Here is a 19341-nt window from a genome sequence, read left to right as displayed (position 1 = left end):
CACAACATCCCAAATCAAACACAACATCCCAAGTCAATCACAACATCCCAAGTCAAACACAACATCCTGAGTCAATCACAACATCCTGAGTCAAACACAACATCCTACATCAATCACAACATCCCAAGTCAATCACAACATCCTGAGTCAATCACAACATCCTGAGTCAATCACAACATCCCAAGTCAATCACAACATCCCAAGTCAATCACAACATCCTACATCAATCACAACATCCCAAGTCAATCACAACATCCCAAGTCAATCACAACATCCTGAGTCAAACACTACATCCTGAGTCAATCACAACATCCCAAGTCAAACACAACATCCCAAATCAAACACAACATCCCAAGTCAATCACAACATCCCAAGTCAAACACAACATCCCAAGTCAATCACAACATCCCAAGTCAAACACAACATCCCAAGTCAATCACAACATCCCAAGTCAATCACAACATCCCAAGTCAATCACAACATCCCAAGTCAATCACAACATCCCAAGTCAATCACAACATCCCAAGTCAATCACAACATCCCAAGTCAAACACAACATCCCGAGTCAATCACAACATCCCGAGTCAATCACAACATCCTGAGTCAATCACAACATCCCAAGTCAATCACAACATCCCAAGTCAATCACAACATCCCAAGTCAATCACAACATCCCAAGTCAATCACAACATCCTACATCAATCACAACATCCCAAGTCAATCACAACATCCCGAGTCAATCACAACATCCCGAGTCAAACACTACATCCTGAGTCAATCACAACATCCCAAGTCAAACACAACATCCCAAATCAAACACAACATCCCAAGTCAATCACAACATACCAAGTCAATCACAACATCCCAAGTCAAACACAACATCCCAAGTCAATCACAACATCCCAAGTCAATCACAACATCCCAAGTCAATCACAACATCCCAAGTCAATCACAACATCCCAAGTCAATCACAACATCCCAAGTCAATCACAACATCCCAAGTCAAACACAACATCCCAAGTCAATCACAACATCCCAAATCAAATCACAACATCCTGAGTCAATCACAACATCCCAAGTCAATCACAACATCCCAAGTCAATCACAACATCCCAAGTCAATCACAACATCGCAAGTCAATCACAACATCCCAAGTCAATCACAACATCCCGAGTCAATCACAACATCCCGAGTCAATCACAACATCCCAAGTCAATCACAACATCCCGAGTCAATCACAACATCCCAAGTCAATCACAACATCGCAAGTCAATCACAACATCCCAAGTCAATCACAACATCGCAAGTCAATCACAACATCCCAAGTCAATCACAACATCCCGAGTCAATCACAACATCCCGAGTCAATCACAACATCCCAAGTCAATCACAACATCCCGAGTCAATCACAACATCCCAAGTCAATCACAACATCCCAAATCAAACACAACATCCCAAATCAAACACAACATCCCGAGTCAATCACAACATCCCAAATCAAACACAACATCCCAAATCAATCACAACATCCCGAGTCAATCACAACATCCCAAGTCAATCACAACATCCCAAGTCAATCACAACATCCCAAGTCAATCACAACATCCCAAGTCAATCACAACATCCCAAGTCAATCACAACATCCCAAGTCAAACACAACATCCCAAGTCAATCACAACATCCTGAGTCAATCACAACATCCTGAGTCAATCACAACATCCCGAGTCAATCACAACATCCCGAGTCAATCACAACATCCCGAGTCAATCACAACATCCCAAATCAAACACAACATCGCAAGTCAATCCCAACATCCCAAGTCAATCACAACATCCTACATCAATCACAAACACCCAAGTCAATCACAACATCCCAAATCAAACACAACATCCCAAGTCAATCACAACATCCCAAGTCAATCACAACATCCTACATCAATCACAAACACCCAAGTCAATCACAACATCCCAAATCAAACACAACATCCCAAGTCAACACAACATCCTACATCAATCACAAACACCCAAGTCAATCACAACATCCCAAATCAAACACAACATCCCAAGTCAATCACAACATCCTACATCAATCACAAACACCCAAGTCAATCACAACATCCCAAATCAATCACAACATCCCAAATCAATCACAACATCCCAAATCAATCACAACATCCCAAATCAAACACAACATCCCAAATCAATCACAACATCCCAAATCAATCACAACATCCCAAATCAATCACAACATCCCAAATCAATCACAACATCCCAAATCAATCACAACATCCCAAATCAATCACAACATCCCAAGTCAAACACAACATCCCAACTCAAGTCTCAGAGAAAGACAACAACTCAGAAAGACATAAAACAACTGACAAAACAAAAGGAGTGCTTCAAACTAGCTTCTGCAAACTGTTGATATGGGGATCTTCCCTACATAGTGCACTACTTTTGAATTGGGCCCAGGTCAAAAGTAGTGCACTATATAGGGAATACTGTCTCATTTGGGATGGAGTCCGGTCTCTCCTTGAACTCACCCGCCCTGGAGTGACTAGATTGTCGATGCCAATCAAATCCTTCATAAGCTCCAGCAGCTTCTGGAAGTTCTCCATCTTGATCATGCTTCCATGGAGCTGGGACACCACCTCTGACACGTCTGCCAGTGCAGCTAGAGGAGAGGCCATTCAATTAGAAACAACACTAATTTATGATGTCATAGACCTCAACTGCACCAGTAGGCCCTCGACTGCACCAGTAGGTCCTAGATAGAACTATCAGACTGAAGCAGGCTGACTGTGTACAGAACAGTAACAGTTACCTCTGCAGTCCCTGAAGTCCACATGTGCGGGCGGGTAGTGTTTGCAGAGGCGCTCCAGGATCTGCTTGTAATGCATGAGGCGGTGCAGGGGCCGGAGGATGAACACGTTGAGGGGGATGTAGCACACCTTCTGCAGCTCAAAGTCCCGGACCAGCACCTCCAGCCGCGGGGAACCCCGACACGCCTTCTCCAGCTCCACCAGGGCCTCCGAGTGCTTCTGGAGGTGGGCTGTCAGTGGCTAGAAAATTATATATTAGAGTAGAGTAGAATAGAGTAGAAGAGAGCAGAATAGAGTATAGTATAATACAATAAAGTAGAGTAGAATAGAGCAGAGTAGAGTAGAATAGAGCAGAGTAGAGTAGAATAGAGTAGAATAGAGTAGAATAGAGTAGAATAGAGTAGAATAGAGCAGAGTAGAGTAGAATAGAAGAGAGCAGAATAGAGTATAGTATAATACAATAAAGTAGAGCAGAGTAGAGCAGAGTAGAGTAGAATAGAGTAGAATAGAGTAGAGTAAAGTAGAATAGAGCAGAGTAGAGTAGAGCAGAGTAGAGCAGAGTAGAGTAGAACAGAGTAGAATAGAGTAGAAAAGATAACAATATAATAGAATATAATAAAATAGAGTAGAGTAGAACAGAGTAGAATAAAGTACAGTAGAACAAACATATTTGCATATCACACACATACGACAGGCTAGGAGAAGCTATGGGTCAGCCACAGAGCAGTCCCCTGGAGTAGGGCTACAGGCAGACTTTACACAAGGCAGCATATATTTGTTCATCGAGGAGTGGTGCAGATACATAGTGAAGTACATAACAAGTGCAATAACAATGTGAAAGAGGTGCACACTGTGACGGCCCTGAATTATTTTGAGCCGTCTCAGTGCTTCTCCTTCCAATAGGGTGCGTGCCCTTTAATTCCCAATTAAATAGCCAGCATCAGCTGCGCAAAAGTGGCGTTTTGTGATGGAGACGTGACTGAGGATGTGTTCCCGAAGCTTCTCTATTCCGGTTGTTTTGTTGCTGTTAAACGTGTGTTTTGTAGCCTGAGAGTTTACCCAGGATCGGATCCACTCTTTGCGTCCGTGGACTACTCCTCTCTATTCTTCGTGGCCTTTCTCCGCTGGAGATCTGGTGGCGGATTGGATTGTCTGACTGACCGACTGACTACCACCTTTTTTGTATACGGTATTTCATTTGTTTTGATATGATGTATACGGTGATGATTTATGTAGTTAGATGTAGTTGAGGAATTAGTAAGAGCAGATACGCTTTAAAGTTCTGTGGTAAAATGGTTATATTGATTGTATGATTTAATACTGGGTTTACGCTACACGGAATGAACGGACCAACATTGCGTGACAAAAGTCACTTGAGTTCACTGAACTCCTTTACCGGGCGGGACTCTTTTTAGGCCCGAGGTACAGGACATTTCTGGAGAAACCAGAACTCATTGTGTTATATTATTATGTGTGTGTAATCCATTGATGTTGCTAATACAACCCACGCAAAAGAATAGTTGTTTTTGAAGTTCTTTCAATGTTTTAAGGGTTTATGAAAAGTTGATTTCCCTTCTGACGTTTACATAAGTCCTTTGTAATGGTGTAGACTTGACGGACCAGATGGGACTCATTCCCTCCCAAACTAAAAGGAGAAACCAATGTTTTCTCTGGTAGGCACAACCTACCTGGCACCCCTATAAAAAAATAACCTCAAGTCAAAACCGTTACATAAAAAATGGCACCCCAGATGGGACAGCTCAACATTGAGAACTAACCAAAGCAAATATTTTGTGTGGAATTAAAACAATGGATTCACCCCAAGATAATGTGCTCATCCATTTCATACCTGTCAATGGGAATACACAGGGCCATTCTGACCATCAAGCTGACAACACAAATCATAATGGGAATGGAGATAATGGAGTTGATTTGGGCCAGAGCCCTGGGAATCTGAATGCTCGGTCTGGACCACAGGCCACAGGAGGTCTAACCAGTTACTCACTTATTGACATGGATCTGTGTGAAAGTACTGAGCCAGCCCTCTATCTGACACCCAACCTTCCTCCATTGTCTGGTTTATCTCCAGAGGTTGTAGTTTTACAACTTCAAGGTGACATCCTTGATATTCGTCGGACTCAACAACATCTCCAAACTCTTATCCACGATAAATTCAAATGTCTGAGGGAAGAGCAACAACAGAGTGCCATGGAATTCAGAAACTCACTGAGCACTCTAACCCACACGCTGACAGAGCTCAGTGAGAGTGGAAGACGGGAAATTACTGGTGCCATTACTGGTGCCACTCTCCAATGGCGCCTGCAACATCATCACACTGAGGTCCTCAAGGACGTTAATTCTGTTTTTTCTCCCATGGTTAACACTGTAGACCACTTGCAGACAGAACTCTCTAATTGTGTTAAAATGTTGGATGATGTGTCTGTGGACATGGCCTCCATTAGGCACAACTCCTTACACAGAGTTTCTCTAGTGTCCACTTCTGTTCAGACCACTGAGGGCCAAGCTGGCACCTCTGAAGAGCCAAGACAAGGCCATGAAACAGACACCCAAACCGTTACCCAAGACAGACCATCAACAACAGCCAGAGTCTCAAGCCATGACCCCTCTCATGTTCTGTTGGAGATGTAGCCAAAAGGGACATTCTTCAGCTACATGTCCAAGACCGTATCAAGAAAACCCTTCCAGAAACCACAAATCACAACAGGCCAACACACCTAACTCTCTTCGCAGGAATGACCATCCTTCTCTGGGTGCTTTAACCAGAGCTGAAATCCCAAGAGTCACTGCCTACGCCCCCCCATCGACATCCCCTTCCTTTAAGTTCATACCGCACCAACTGGTGTTACCCCTGTCCATAGGCCCATGGACAGGAAGAGCCATCCTGGACACCGGGTCATCCTACACACTGCTCAATGAGAAACTGTGGAAGGAGGTTAAAGGTCCGCAATACAACTTGAAGCCGTGGACAGAAGGTCCACTCTATCTGGCGGATGGTGAGGCTAAACGACCCCTTGGATGGAGTGAGGTAGAGTTCCGCCTGTGTAACCGCTCCTATATGATTCCTTCGGTGATCCTACAAACCAAGAACCTTGCTTTTCCTGTCGTGTTGGGAATTGATTTCATGTACTTCAGTGGTGTCCAGATTGATATCGCACACAATTGCTACTGGTTTCCATACAATCCGAGCAAGAAGCATTTCTTCCAATCAGAAGCTACGAAGTTACATGATTGGGGTTCAAATATGGCAGTCTTCTCTGCCGTTGCTCCGTTACCACTAACCCTTGATAATCCTTCTGACGATCTCCTTTTACAGGCTGTAAGAAGAGCTCAGCTGGAACATCCAGAGGAGTTAAGGCTGTTGGAACAGCTGCAGAATAATGCTGATGTATGTACTTCAAGGCTAGGACGCACCGGGCTCCTGAAGCACAAAATATTCCTTACACAGGAAATGCCGATCAAGCAAAAGCCATATCGTTTGTCCCCAGCGAAGCTAATCATCCAAAAGGGACTCATTAATGATATGTTAACACAAGATATAATAGAACGTTCCTCCTCTCCTTGGGCTGCTCCTGTTGTCCTCATCCCAAAAAAGACTGGTGGTCTTAGATTTTGTGTGGACTATAGGAAGACCAACAATGTTTCCCAGACTGATGCCTATCCTTTTCCTACCATCCACGAGATCCTGGAGTCATTGTCTGGCGCTGTTGTGTTCACTACCCTTGACCTCAATAGTGGTTATTGGCAAGTTGAGATGGACCAGGAAAGCAAGGACAAGACTGCTTTTGTCTGTGCTGAGGGCTTGTTTTCCTTTAAGGTGATGCCTTTTGGATTAAAGAATGCACCTGCCACTTTCCAAAGACTGATGGAGATTGCGTTAGGGGAGCTCAAAGGGAAGATCTGTTTCGTCTACCTGGACGATATAATTATCTACTCCCAGAACAGAGAACAACACTTTCAAGATCTTCAAGCAGTGTTGGACAAGCTAAGAGAAGCTGGTCTGACCGTGAATATGAAGAAGAGCAACTTCTGCCAAACTTCCCTGAAGTTCCTTGGCCATATTGTGTCTTTCGACGGCATTCATGTGGATCCTGAAAAGACCAAGGCGGTACAAGATTTTCCTGTGCCAACCACACTCAAGGCCCTTCAACGGTTCCTTGGGATGGCTGGATGGTACCATCGGTTTGTGTCGAACTTCTCCCAGGTGGCAGAACCCCTCAACGCGTTGAAGCGAAAAGGAGTGAAATTCCTATGGACGGCAGAGTGCCAGACATCCTTTGAAACCCTGAAACGACACCTCGTCACACCTCCCATTTTAGGTCATCCCAACTTTGATTCCCCTTTTGTTGTTTACACTGATGCAAGTGATGTTGGACTTGGTGCTGTCCTAGTCCAACAGACTGGACTTGGCACTGAAGAAGTGCTAGCGTTCGCCAGTCGGACATTGAATGGAGCAGAACGGAACTACTCCACAACCGAGCAAGAGTGCCTTGCAGTTGTCTGGGCTTTGGAAAAGTGGAGGTACTACCTGGAGGAAAGACACTTCACTGTGGTCACTGACCATTCCTCCCTTGTGTGGGTGTTCAAGACCAACAAACCAAGCACCAGACTCATAAGATGGGCTCTACGGTTGCAAGAGTTCACCTTTGCAGTAGAATACAGGAAAGGAAAATACAACACTGTTCCAGATGCCTTATCCAGAGCTCCTGCTTGTGGCAACGGTGGCCCGCATCTTACATGTGCTACTGTCCTGTCAAGCAGTCGAGACTCGCCCAAAGCAGACTTTCCCATCTCTGATGAGACCATATGGAAAGCCCAACAGAATGATCCAGAAGTACAGGCTTTGTACCAGACTATCCTGGAAGATGGAGAAAAGATGGTCAATCCTACCACAAAGCTGACCATCCTGGAAGACAAAGTCTACCGTGTTGTACAACTACCACACAGAACCCTCTACCAATTGTACATACCTGAAACTCTACGCCTACAACTGCTTCAACATTTCCATGAAGACCCATTAGCTGGTCATTTGGGCAGGTTCAAAACCTACAAGCGGTTGCAAGCGTTACTGTACTGGCCACATCTGAGCATGGATGTGAAGTCACACATCCGAAACTGTCAGGTTTGTCAAATGTACAAACCAGAAGGTAGAAAGCCTGCTGGCAAGTTGCAGCAAACGGTGGTTACCCGACCTTGGGAAATGCTAGGAGTGGATTTGATGGGTCCATTTCCTAGAAGCTCCAATCAGAATGTGTACATGCTTGTGTTTGTTGATTATTATTCAAAGTGGGTGGAACTCTTTTCCCTGCGTCAGGCCACAGCAAGGACCGTCTCTAACATCCTTACGAAAGAGATCCTGACTCGCTGGGGAGTGCCTGATTACATCCTGTCTGATCAAGGTTCCCAATTTGTCTCTGATCTCTTTGAGGAGACCTGCCAAAGATGGAACCTGAGACAGAAGTTGACCACGGCCTATCACCCACAGACCAATCTCACTGAGAGAGTAAATCGAACCTTGAAGACAATGATTGCTTCCTATGTAGGGACCCAGCACAAACACTGGGACAAGCACCTTCACGAGTTTCGATTTGCCCTGAATTCTGCTGTGCAAGAGTCCACTGGAGTCACACCTGCAGAGCTGAACCTAAGTCGTCCCCTCCGAGGACCCTTGGATATGGTGCTACAGCCCCAGCAGATTACTCCAGACGCTGCTTGCTATGACCAGGTAGTCCATCTCCATGACTTGAGAGCTCTTGTCTCAAAGAACATGACCCAGGCTCGACTCAAGCAGAAGAGAAATTATGATAAGAACAGACGAGACATGCAGTTTCAGCTTCGTGATCGGGTGTGGCTTCGCTCTCATCCTTACTCGAAAGCTGAACAATTCTTCTCTGCCAAGCTCGCTCCTAAATGGCAAGGACCATATAGGATTGTGGAGCAGATGGGCCCTTTGAACTACCGAGTGGTGAAAGAGGACACAGGTGAAGATATGCGCGTTGTCCATGTCTCACGCCTTAAGGCCTGTTACCCCTCGGCTGAGGAATTGGAGGCGATTGAGCGCCGCAAGATCTTGGATATCTTTGAAGAGGAAAGTGAGGAGACTTTTCTCGGATTCCCAGACCCAGAAGTCTCACACCTTAAGGCCTGTGACCCCTCAGCTGAGGAGCGTGAGCTCCAAAAAGTCATGAGAATTTTTGTAGAGGAAAGTGATGAGGAGACCTTTCTCGGTTACCCCGACCAAGATGTGCCTTCCAGGGCAATGGTCGGCTTTTTCCAGGGGAGGGGGTGTGTGACGGCCCTGAATTATTTTGAGCCGTCTCAGTGCTTCTCCTTCCAATAGGGTGCGTGCCCTTTAATTCCCAATTAAATAGCCAGCATCAGCTGCGCAAAAGTGGCGTTTTGTGATGGAGACGTGACTGAGGATGTGTTCCCGAAGCTTCTCTATTCCGGTTGTTTTGTTGCTGTTAAACGTGTGTTTTGTAGCCTGAGAGTTTACCCAGGATCGGATCCACTCTTTGCGTCCGTGGACTACTCCTCTCTATTCTTCGTGGCCTTTCTCCGCTGGAGATCTGGTGGCGGATTGGATTGTCTGACTGACCGACTGACTACCACCTTTTTTGTATACGGTATTTCATTTGTTTTGATATGATGTATACGGTGATGATTTATGTAGTTAGATGTAGTTGAGGAATTAGTAAGAGCAGATACGCTTTAAAGTTCTGTGGTAAAATGGTTATATTGATTGTATGATTTAATACTGGGTTTACGCTACACGGAATGAACGGACCAACATTGCGTGACAAAAGTCACTTGAGTTCACTGAACTCCTTTACCGGGCGGGACTCTTTTTAGGCCCGAGGTACAGGACATTTCTGGAGGAACCAGAACTCATTGTGTTATATTATTATGTGTGTGTAATCCATTGATGTTGCTAATACAACCCACGCAAAAGAATAGTTGTTTTTGAAGTTCTTTCAATGTTTTAAGGGTTTATGAAAAGTTGATTTCCCTTCTGACGTTTACATAAGTCCTTTGTAATGGTGTAGACTTGACGGACCAGATGGGACTCATTCCCTCCCAAACTAAAAGGAGAAACCAATGTTTTCTCTGGTAGGCACAACCTACCTGGCACCCCTATAAAAAAATAACCTCAAGTCAAAACCGTTACAACACACCTTCAGTCCCTGTAGGTGCTTCAGCATGACATCCCCGATGCGCTGGTAGTCTCCTTTGATGTGGGCATTGGAGCACCCTTCCCTAAAATAAAACAGTACTTTATTTCTCTGGAACAGTTTAGTGCTAGTGTGTGTGTGTGTGTATTTTAATCACTTAAAGCCATATTTCATATTCATGTAGACAATTACGCAAGGGAATTCCAATGAAATGGTTAACCTTTACCTGCACTGCCGAACACCACCAGCAGGTGTCGCTCTTGAGCATGAATTTCAGTTGACGACTAGATTCAGCACCATGTGAACTGACATCGTTCTCAATACTCTTTCATTCAAAATATCAACCAATACATTATGGGGAGGGTAATTCAAAACCGAGAGAGGATGTTCTGAATGTCGTTCCGTTGAGGTGCAACCCCTGTCCACTCACACATCCCACTACCAGCTATTTAATCTAAGATCAAGAGAGGGCTAAAATAAGCCAACTGTACGTCACATTTGAAAAGTAGATGGCAATGTATCTGTGCTCCGTAGTTGGTCATCTCGTTTGCCTTTGGGCCTTAGCCACGCCAGATGTCGGCCATGTTTTGAGTGAAAACACACGTTATCTCTTCCTTGGAGTTCTGTCTCTTGCTCTGTGGTTTAGTCTTGTAATAAGGCTGGACAGTATGATGTCTGTAGTCGTGACAGTCTGCCAGTCGGGGCTCTGTTGTAGGGACCACATCATTTAGAGGAGCAGACAGTGGAATAACCCACGGGGCTAGGAGGAGAAGAAGTGGCTTGATGCAGCGCGACTGTTGCTATAGAAACCCCAGCTCCACAGGAGGCGTGCGTGTCTCTGTGATGAGGCTTCCCAGAATGAATGTCAATACCCAGGATCAATGAAAACCCAAACCAACCCAAACCACACTACAAACTGTGTTCTTAATCCAAGAGGGTCTTAACGCAAAAAAAACGAGGCTGGGAGTGGGAGTGACATTTTGAGAGAAAATAGCCTGAACTACAAAATACATGCATCACTGTGGGTGATTGTGACGTGCCATCTCACCATAGAGCCAGTCTCTGCTCCACCTCTCTGAGGAAGACGGACTGAAACCTGTACAGAGGGGCAAAGTTGGTGAAGATGGTGCTCTTCAGGGAGTCCGGCACGGCTTCGTCTTTACCCACCGAGTCCTGAAAAGACTGGGATGACACACACACACACACACACACACACACACACACACACACACACACAGAGAGAGAGAAAGATAAATCCAGATCTGCATTAGAGCACAGTGAACACACTTCATTGTGTAAATAGTGACGTTGTCAATTGCCAGTAGTTAAATGAGGACTTGCAGTCTGATGAGGTGAAAAACAGTGGTTTCTGCTGGACTAGGAGCTTGGACTGCATTACAATCTGCATGACTGACGTGCTTCTGCCAAAATACCTCTGTGATGTGGTTTAGCAACAATCACATGCTACTCTCATGACTTCCACCAAATCCTTTAACGACCTGGAGATGAATGGAGGAATCAGTATCCCATCATTCCTGACACGGCCCAAGGTGAACATTACATGACTGGCTACCTGATCAGATTAGGGAAGCTATAACCTGGTGGGGGCTTGGTTTATCTGGTGGGGGCAACCAGGAGGGGGCTTGGTTTATCTGGTGGGGGCTTGGTTGATCTGGTGGGGGCTTGGTTGATCTGGTGGGGGCTTGGTTTATCTGGTGGGGGCTTGGTTTATCTGGTGGGGGCTTGGTTTATCTGGTGGGGGCTTGGGGCCTTGTTTTATCTGGTGAGGGCTTGGTTTATCTGGTGGGGGCTTGGTTTATCTGGTGGGGGCTTGGTTGATCTGGTGGGGGCTTGGTTGATCTGGAGGGGGCTTGGTTGATCTGGTGGGGGCTTGGTTGATCTGGTGGGGGCAACCAGGAGGGGGCTTGGTTTATCTGGTGGGGGCTTGGTTTATCTGGTGGGGGCTTGGTTGATCTGGTGGGAGCTTGGTTTATCTGGTGGGAGCTTGGTTTATCTGGTGGGGCCTTGGTTTATCTGGTGGGGCCTTGGTTTATCTGGTGGGGCCTTGGTTTATCTGGTGGGGCCTTGGTTTATCTGGTGGGGCCTTGGTTTATCTGGTGGGGGCTTGGTTTATCTGGTGGGGGCTTGGTTGATCTGGTGGGGGCTTGGTTGATCTGGTGGGGGCTTGGTTGATCTGGTGGGGGCTTGGTTTATCTGGGGGCTTGGTTTATCTGGTGGGGGCTTGGTTTATCTGGTGGGGGCTTGGTTTATCTGGTGGGGGCTTGGTTTATCTGGTGGGCGCTTGGTTTATCTGGTGGGGGCTTGGTTTATCTGGTGAAGGCTTGGTTTATCTGGTGGGGGCCTTGGTTTATCTGGTGGGGGCCTTGGTTTATCTGGTGAAGGCTTGGTTTATCTGGTGAAGGCTTGGTTCATCTGGTGGGGCCTTGGTTTATCTGGTGGGGGCTTGGTTTATCCCTATTCCTTACATAGTCCCCATTGTAGTCAGGTCATTTGGATAGTCCATCTGTAGATGCTGTACAGACTATCAGTAACATTTAAACTATCTAAAAACCCTAAACTTAACCCTTACCCTTATTCTAAACCTAAACATAACCATAACAAGCAGTCACAGATAGTTTGTTGATAGTATGTCCTGGAGCATCTACAGATGGACAATCCGGACTATCCTAATGAAGTGTGACCTAAAGTAGTGCACTATGTAGGGAACAGGGTGTCATTTGGCTATCTGAAGACGGATGCACTAACTGTAAGTGGCTCTGTATAAGAGCGCCTGCTACATTACTAACATGTAAATGTATATAGGTTTGAGAGAGGGGTTAGGAGGAGGTACGGTACTGCAGGAGAGGAGGTACGGTACTGCAGGAGAGGAGGAGGTACGGTACTGTAGGAGGGAGGTACGGTACTGCAGGAGAGGAAGAGGGACGGTACTGTAGGAGGGAGGTACGGTACTGCAGGAGGGAAGTACGGTACTGCAGGAGAGGAGGAGGTACGGTACTGTAGGAGGGAGGTACTGTAGGAGAGGAGGAGGTACGGTACTGTAGGAGGGAAGTACGGTACTTCAGGAGAGGAGGAGGTACGGTACTGTAGGAGGGAGGTACGGTACTGCAGGAGAGGAGGAGGGACGGTACTGTAGGAGGGAGGTACGGTACTGCAGGAGGGGGGTACGGTACTGCAGGAGAGGAGGAGGTACGGTACTGTAGGAGGGAGGTACGGTACTGTAGGAGAGGAAGAGGGACGGTACTGCAGGATAGAGGTACGGTACTGCAGGAGGGCGGAACGGTACTGCAGGAGGGAGGAGGGACGGTACTGCAGGATGGAGGTACGGTACTGCAGGAGGGAGGTACGGTACTGCAGGAGGGAGGAGGGACGGTACTGCAGGAGGGAGGAGGGACGGTACTGCAGGAGGGAGGGACGGTACTGCAGGAGAGAGGGACGGTACTGCAGGAGAGAGGGACGGTACTGCAGGAGAGAGGTATGGTACTGCAGGAGGGAGGGACGGTACTGCAGGAGGGAGGAGGTACGGTACTGCAGGAGGGAGGGACGGTTCTGCAGGAGGGAGGTACGGTACTGGAGGAGGGGGGTACGGTACTGCAGGAGGGACGGTACTGCAGGAGGGAGGAGGGACGGTACTGCAGGAGGGAGGGACGGTACTGCAGGAGGGAGGGACGGTACTGCAGGAGGGAGGAGGGACGGTACTGTAGGAGGGAGGCACAGTACTACAGGAGGGAGGAGGGACGGTACTACAGGAGGGAGGAGGGACGGTACTGCAGGAGGGCGGAGGTACGGTACTGCAGGAGGGCAGTACGGTACTGCAGGAGAGGAGGGACGGTACTGCAGGAGAGGAGGGACGGTACTGCAGGAGGGAGGTACGGTACTGCAGGAGGGAGGAGGTGCGGTACTGTAGGAGGGAGGAGATACGGTACTGCAGGAGGGAGGAGATACGGTACTGCAGGAGAGGAGGGACGGTACTGCAGGAGAGGAGGTACGATACTGCAGGAGGGAGGAGGTACAGTACTGCAGGAGGGAGGGGAAGAGCTGCAGTCCATATAAACAGAGAGTGAAGAGCTGCAGTCCATATAAACAGAGAGAGAAGAGCTGCAGTCCATATAAACAGAGAGAGAAGAGCTGCAGTCCATATAAACAGAGAGAGAAGAGCTGCAGTACATATCAACAGAGAGAGAAGAGCTGCAGTCCATATCAACAGAGAGAGAAGAGCTGCAGTCCATATCAACAGAGAGGGAAGAGCTGCAGTCCATATCAACAGAGAGGGAAGAGCTGCAGTCCATATCAACAGAGAGGGAAGAGCTGCAGTCCATATCAACAGAGAGAGAAGAGCTGCAGTCCATATCAACAGAGAGGGAAGAGCTGCAGTACATATCAACAGAGAGAGAAGAGCTGCAGTCCTTATCAACAGAGACAGAAGTGCTGCAGTCCATATCAACAGAGAGGGAAGAGCTGCAGTCCATATAAACAGAGAGGGAAGAGCTGCAGTCCATATAAACAGAGAGAGAAGAGCTGCAGTCCATATCAACAGAGCTCCCTGTGTGTTTTCCGTATGCTCTGTTGTAAAGCAGCTGGAATAATCTGTGTTTTTCTGCCCAGAGGACAGCAGGGAAGAAAACAAACAAAACAGCAGTTTTGAATCCCTGAGAGAAAGAGAGCGAGAGACACACACGTTTCCCTCAGATTACACAGACGTACAAAGATTTGGAAAACAAATCCAATTTTGATAAACTCCCATATTATCTACTAGGTAGTGGTTCCCAAACGTTTTATAGTCCTGTACCCCTTCAAACATTCAACCTACAGCTGCGTACCCCCTCTAGCACCAGGGTCAGTGCACTCTCGAATGTTGTTTTTTTGCCATCATTGTAAGCCTGCCACACACACACTATATGATACATTTATTAAACATAAGAAGGAGTGTGACTTTTTGTCACAACCGGCTCGTGGGAAGTGACAAAGAGCTCTTATAGGACCAGGGCACAAATAATAATATAATAATAATCAATAATTTAGATCTTTATTTAGCCATCTTATATATAAAACCTTATTTGTCACCACAGGTTAATGAGAAGGGTGTGCTTGAAAGGATGCATATAACTCTGCAATGTTGGGTTGTATTGGAGAGTCTCAGTCTTAAATCAAATGTATTTCGTTTTCATGCTAGTGAGGGCTGAGAATACACTCTCACATGGGTACGTGGTTGCAGAGGGCATCAGAGTCTTAACAGCGCGATATGCCAAGGCAAATACTCTGAGTGCAGCCGTATCCAGAAATCTGGCAGTGGCTTCTGATTAAATTCAATTTTCACAGAACCGCTTGATGCAATTTCGATGAGGCTCTCTTGTTCAGATATCGGTAAGTGGACTGGAGGCAGGGCATTAAAAGGAGTTGTTTGTGTCATCCGTTCTGGGAAAGTACCTGCAGAGAAGAGCTTCTTAATCATAGCCTCAGTTTTGTCCCGCACATTGAATATAGTTGCGGAGAGTCCCTGTAATCCCAGATTCAGATCATTCAGATGAGAAAAAACACCACCCAGATAGGCCAGTCGTCATCATGCAAGCGGTCAGACAAGTGAAAATTATGGTCAGAAAAGAAAACTTCAATCTTGTCTCTCAATTTAAAAAAAAAGTGTCAATACTTTCCCCCTTGATAACCAGTTCACTTCTGTATGTTGTAAAAGCGTTACATGGTCGCTGCCCATATCATTGCATGAAGCAGAAAATACATGAGAGTTCAAGGGCCTTGCTTTAACAAAGTTAACCCTTTTCACTGTATTGTCCAAAAGCTCTTTCTTGCCCACCAAAGTCCATTTGATTTCATAAAGCTGTCCAGTACTTTAAAAATATCCTCTCCTGTTGTCCTGGTTTCCAGTGGTTTGCAGAAGAGGATGTCTTCCTTAATTGACCCCCCATAAACGTAACGGACATATACCAGGAGCTGTGTCAGGCCCTCCACATCTGTTGACTAATCCAGCTGTAAGGCATTGAATTCACGGGCTTGTATGCGAAGTAGTAATTGTTTCAAAACATCTCCTGCCATGTCACTGATGTGTCATGAAACAGTGTTGTTTGATGAAGACATTGTCTGTATAGTACTTTTGGCCTTTTCCCCCAGCATTGTCCCAGCCATATCTGCAGTAACAGAAAGAATGATGTCCCCCAGTATGGGGCTTGCCTGTCTTAGTCACTCAGTAGCTCACCATATAAGACGCTTCTAGCCCCTTCTTATTAATGGTATCTGTTGCTTTTATACATGTCTTACTACTCGAAAGGTGTCTTAATTCTCACTCAAAAATTCCTGTGGCTTATTTTTCAAATTGCCATGTTTTGTTTATAAATGTCTGCACAAGAGTGAAGGTTTCATTGAGTTGTGAGATCGTACTTTTGCACATATAACACACTGTGGCTGAGGAAAGGCACTACTCCCAATATAAGTGAACCCCAAATCAATGTAGTTCTCATCATATTTGCGCCTCTTCGATGGTCCAACATCCCTGTCTGTTGTTCAGTGCTTTCCAGGGTAAGGGAGCAGTAGCTCTTGGGCTGCATCAGATTCACAACTGTCAGTGCACATGCTAGCTGGCCTAACAACAAATGTAGAATTACTGATGCTAGCATTGGATGTGCTCGTGGAAGCAGAACAACTTGTGTGGTCGACAGGTGCAGGTGTAGTACTGCTGGTAGTAGCAGTACTACCAGTAGAGCTGGTATGTGTGTCTATGGTCGCGGACCTTACTTTTTTTAACCATTTATCCATTTTCGAGTTAACGGAATGTTCAGCAGCTACGTTTGGCAACATACGGACCGTTAGTGGAATTCACGCTAGAGAGTAAAGTTTGGGGAGGCAGGTAGCCTAGTGGTTAGAGCGTTGGACTAGTAACCAAAAGGTTGCAAGTTCAAATCACCGAGCTGACAAAGTAAAAAGGTACAGATCCCTCGTTCTGCTCCTGAACAGGCAGTTAACCCACTGTTCCTAGGTCAGTTAACCCACTGTTCCTAGGTCAGTTAACCCACTGTTCCTAGGTCAGTTAACCCACTGTTCCTAGGACGTCATTGTAAATAAGAATTTGTTCTTAACTGACTTGCCTAGTTAAATAAAGGTATGATGTGATTGGATGTTAATTATTTGACTGGGCTACCTGTATTTGACATTGTGTTGTTATTTCTCTGAACACTAGATCCAGTCATTTTATTTTATTTTTGGCAGTGAAACAAGGCTACTCAGGTGAGAACAAAAACTCCCCCAAATGTATAGCCCCATTGGAATTTGTTCATATTTATTTTTATATAGAGAAAGAGAGAGAAAGAGTGAGAGAGCGGAATAATCTATCTAGTGATGTGTCCTTACCACAGTCACCACCTCCAGGTCCTTCAGATAGGTCCTCTCTGTGGTCAGCAGCTCCTTGGCGATAAAGTAGGCCTTGTCGGTAGGGAACCTCTGTGAAGGAAAGAGAACAGACTCTTAACTGTGCAGAGACAACACTACTAACACAGTAAGCTGTAGACTGTGTCATGGGTCATTTTTCACATTTTGAATTCCAGTGTTACGACATGTAGCCCAGTTACATCAGACTTGGTACAGGGTACCCAGCACTCGTCCCTGTGGAGAGTTATTTAGGCCAGGTAATCTCAGTCCTCTGCTATTGTAGGTACTACTGTATGTGACTGGAGCCTCTTTGAAGCAGGTGATGGTAATTGGAGATTTAAAACCACAATGAGGCACATCAATGCCTTTCCAGCTGTAGTCCTGTTACATAGGGCCCTCTCTGGAACACAAACCTTCCTCCGAACCTCGTCTTCATCGTCGGTGCGCACACTGCTAGCGTCGTTGAGCAAGGGACTGGTGAGGGGAGAGGGCTGCCGAACGTCCGGACTGTGACCACAGAGTTCGACCGGCTTCTGACCGTTGACAATGCCCTGGGAGTTAACGGAGGAGGCGGAGAGATGAGGGCTGTTGGACACCACCCCTGTTGACGGAATGGAGAGGGGGATGAGAAAGAGTCAGCTGAAGAAGTTCAATTAAATCCATAAATATCTGCAGCATGTTTCATGTCCCTAATATCCAGACAGCTCTAATGCTCTTCTCTCTCTCTAATATCCAGACAGCTCTAATGCTCTTCTCTCTCTAATATCCAGACAGCTCTAATGCTCTTCTCTCTCTAATATCCAGACAGCTCTAATGCTCTTCTCTCTCTAATGTCCAGACAGCTCTAATGCTCTTCTCTCTCTAATATCCAGACAGCTCTAATGCTCTTCTCTCTCTAATATCCAGACAGCTCTAATGCTCTTCTCTCTCCAATATCCAGACAGCTCTAATGCTCTTCTCTCTCTAATATCCAGACAGCTCTAATGCTCTTCTCTCTCTAATGTCCAGACAGCTCTAATGCTCTTCTCTCTCTAATATCCAGACAGCTCTAATGCTCTTCTCTCTCCAATGTCCAGACAGCTCTAATGCTCTTCTCTCTCTATAATATCCAGACAGCTCTAATGCTCTTCTCTCTCTAATATCCAGACAGCTCTAATGCTGTTCTCTCTAATATCTAGACAGCTCTAATGCTCTTCTCTCTCTAATATCCAGACAGCTCTAATGCTCTTCTCTCTCTCTAATATCCAGACAGCTCTAATGCTCTTCCCCCTCTCTCTAATATCCAGACAGCTCTAATGCTCTTCTCTCTCTATAATATCCAGCCAGCTCTAATGCTCTTCTCTCTCTCTAATATCCAGACAGCTTTAAGGCTCTTCCCCCTCTCTCTAATGTCTGGGATTTCAGCATGATAGATCAGCTGTTGGGTTGAATACAGTATTATGATTGAGTGTAATCACTTACCTAAATCCCCTACACTGCCACTATGTTCACTAGGACGTTCACTATAGGATGTTCACTAGGGAAACTTGATTGCATACTTGCCCGCCACTGTCTCCTTTCCTGTGATAGCACCACGTTGGCATGAACAAAACAATGATTAAACTAGCAACATCTCTGGTGAACTTCTGATCCTACAATTCTACACACTAGAATGGAGGGGACAGCCGTGACAAGCAGCACGGATTACCACACACAGCCACGAGACACAAATGAGTCTATCGAACACACTATACATACAGATATTTAACAGAGCTATGCTACATCTATGACATCACAGGAGGATGGGAGGGGACTAGCATCTATAGAGTGACAACAAGACAATGTTGGGGGTCTTTATAAAAAAAAAAGATTCTGGACTCCCACTTCATAAAGGTCAACTTTATTGTCACTAGTGCACAACTGTATACAATGTTAAAAAGTGTAAAAAAGTCTCTGGGA

At 46.0% G+C, this 19341-nt stretch overlaps 1 protein-coding gene across 2 annotated transcripts in view; it reads right to left on the bottom strand.

Annotated features, from left to right (window-relative positions):
- The window catches only part of LOC139380953 (FERM, ARHGEF and pleckstrin domain-containing protein 1-like), a 110200-nt gene that overhangs the window by 9930 nt on the left and 80929 nt on the right, over positions 1-19341 (bottom strand). For both annotated transcript variants that reach the window (XM_071124141.1, XM_071124142.1), the window contains exons 14-19: positions 17817-18004; positions 17386-17475; positions 11060-11193; positions 10015-10096; positions 2824-3061; positions 2543-2673 (exon numbers count right to left, since the gene is read on the bottom strand). In XM_071124141.1, the coding sequence (XP_070980242.1) occupies positions 2543-2673; positions 2824-3061; positions 10015-10096; positions 11060-11193; positions 17386-17475; positions 17817-18004 (863 nt within the window). The remainder of the gene's footprint in view (positions 1-2542; positions 2674-2823; positions 3062-10014; positions 10097-11059; positions 11194-17385; positions 17476-17816; positions 18005-19341) is intronic.

This window comes from Oncorhynchus clarkii, chromosome 22, assembly GCF_045791955.1.
Source record: "Oncorhynchus clarkii lewisi isolate Uvic-CL-2024 chromosome 22, UVic_Ocla_1.0, whole genome shotgun sequence".
Taxonomy (NCBI): Eukaryota; Metazoa; Chordata; class Actinopteri; order Salmoniformes; family Salmonidae; genus Oncorhynchus; species Oncorhynchus clarkii.
The sequence above is the reverse complement of the archived record's forward strand: the minus strand, read 5'-3'. Positions and strand labels throughout refer to the sequence as shown.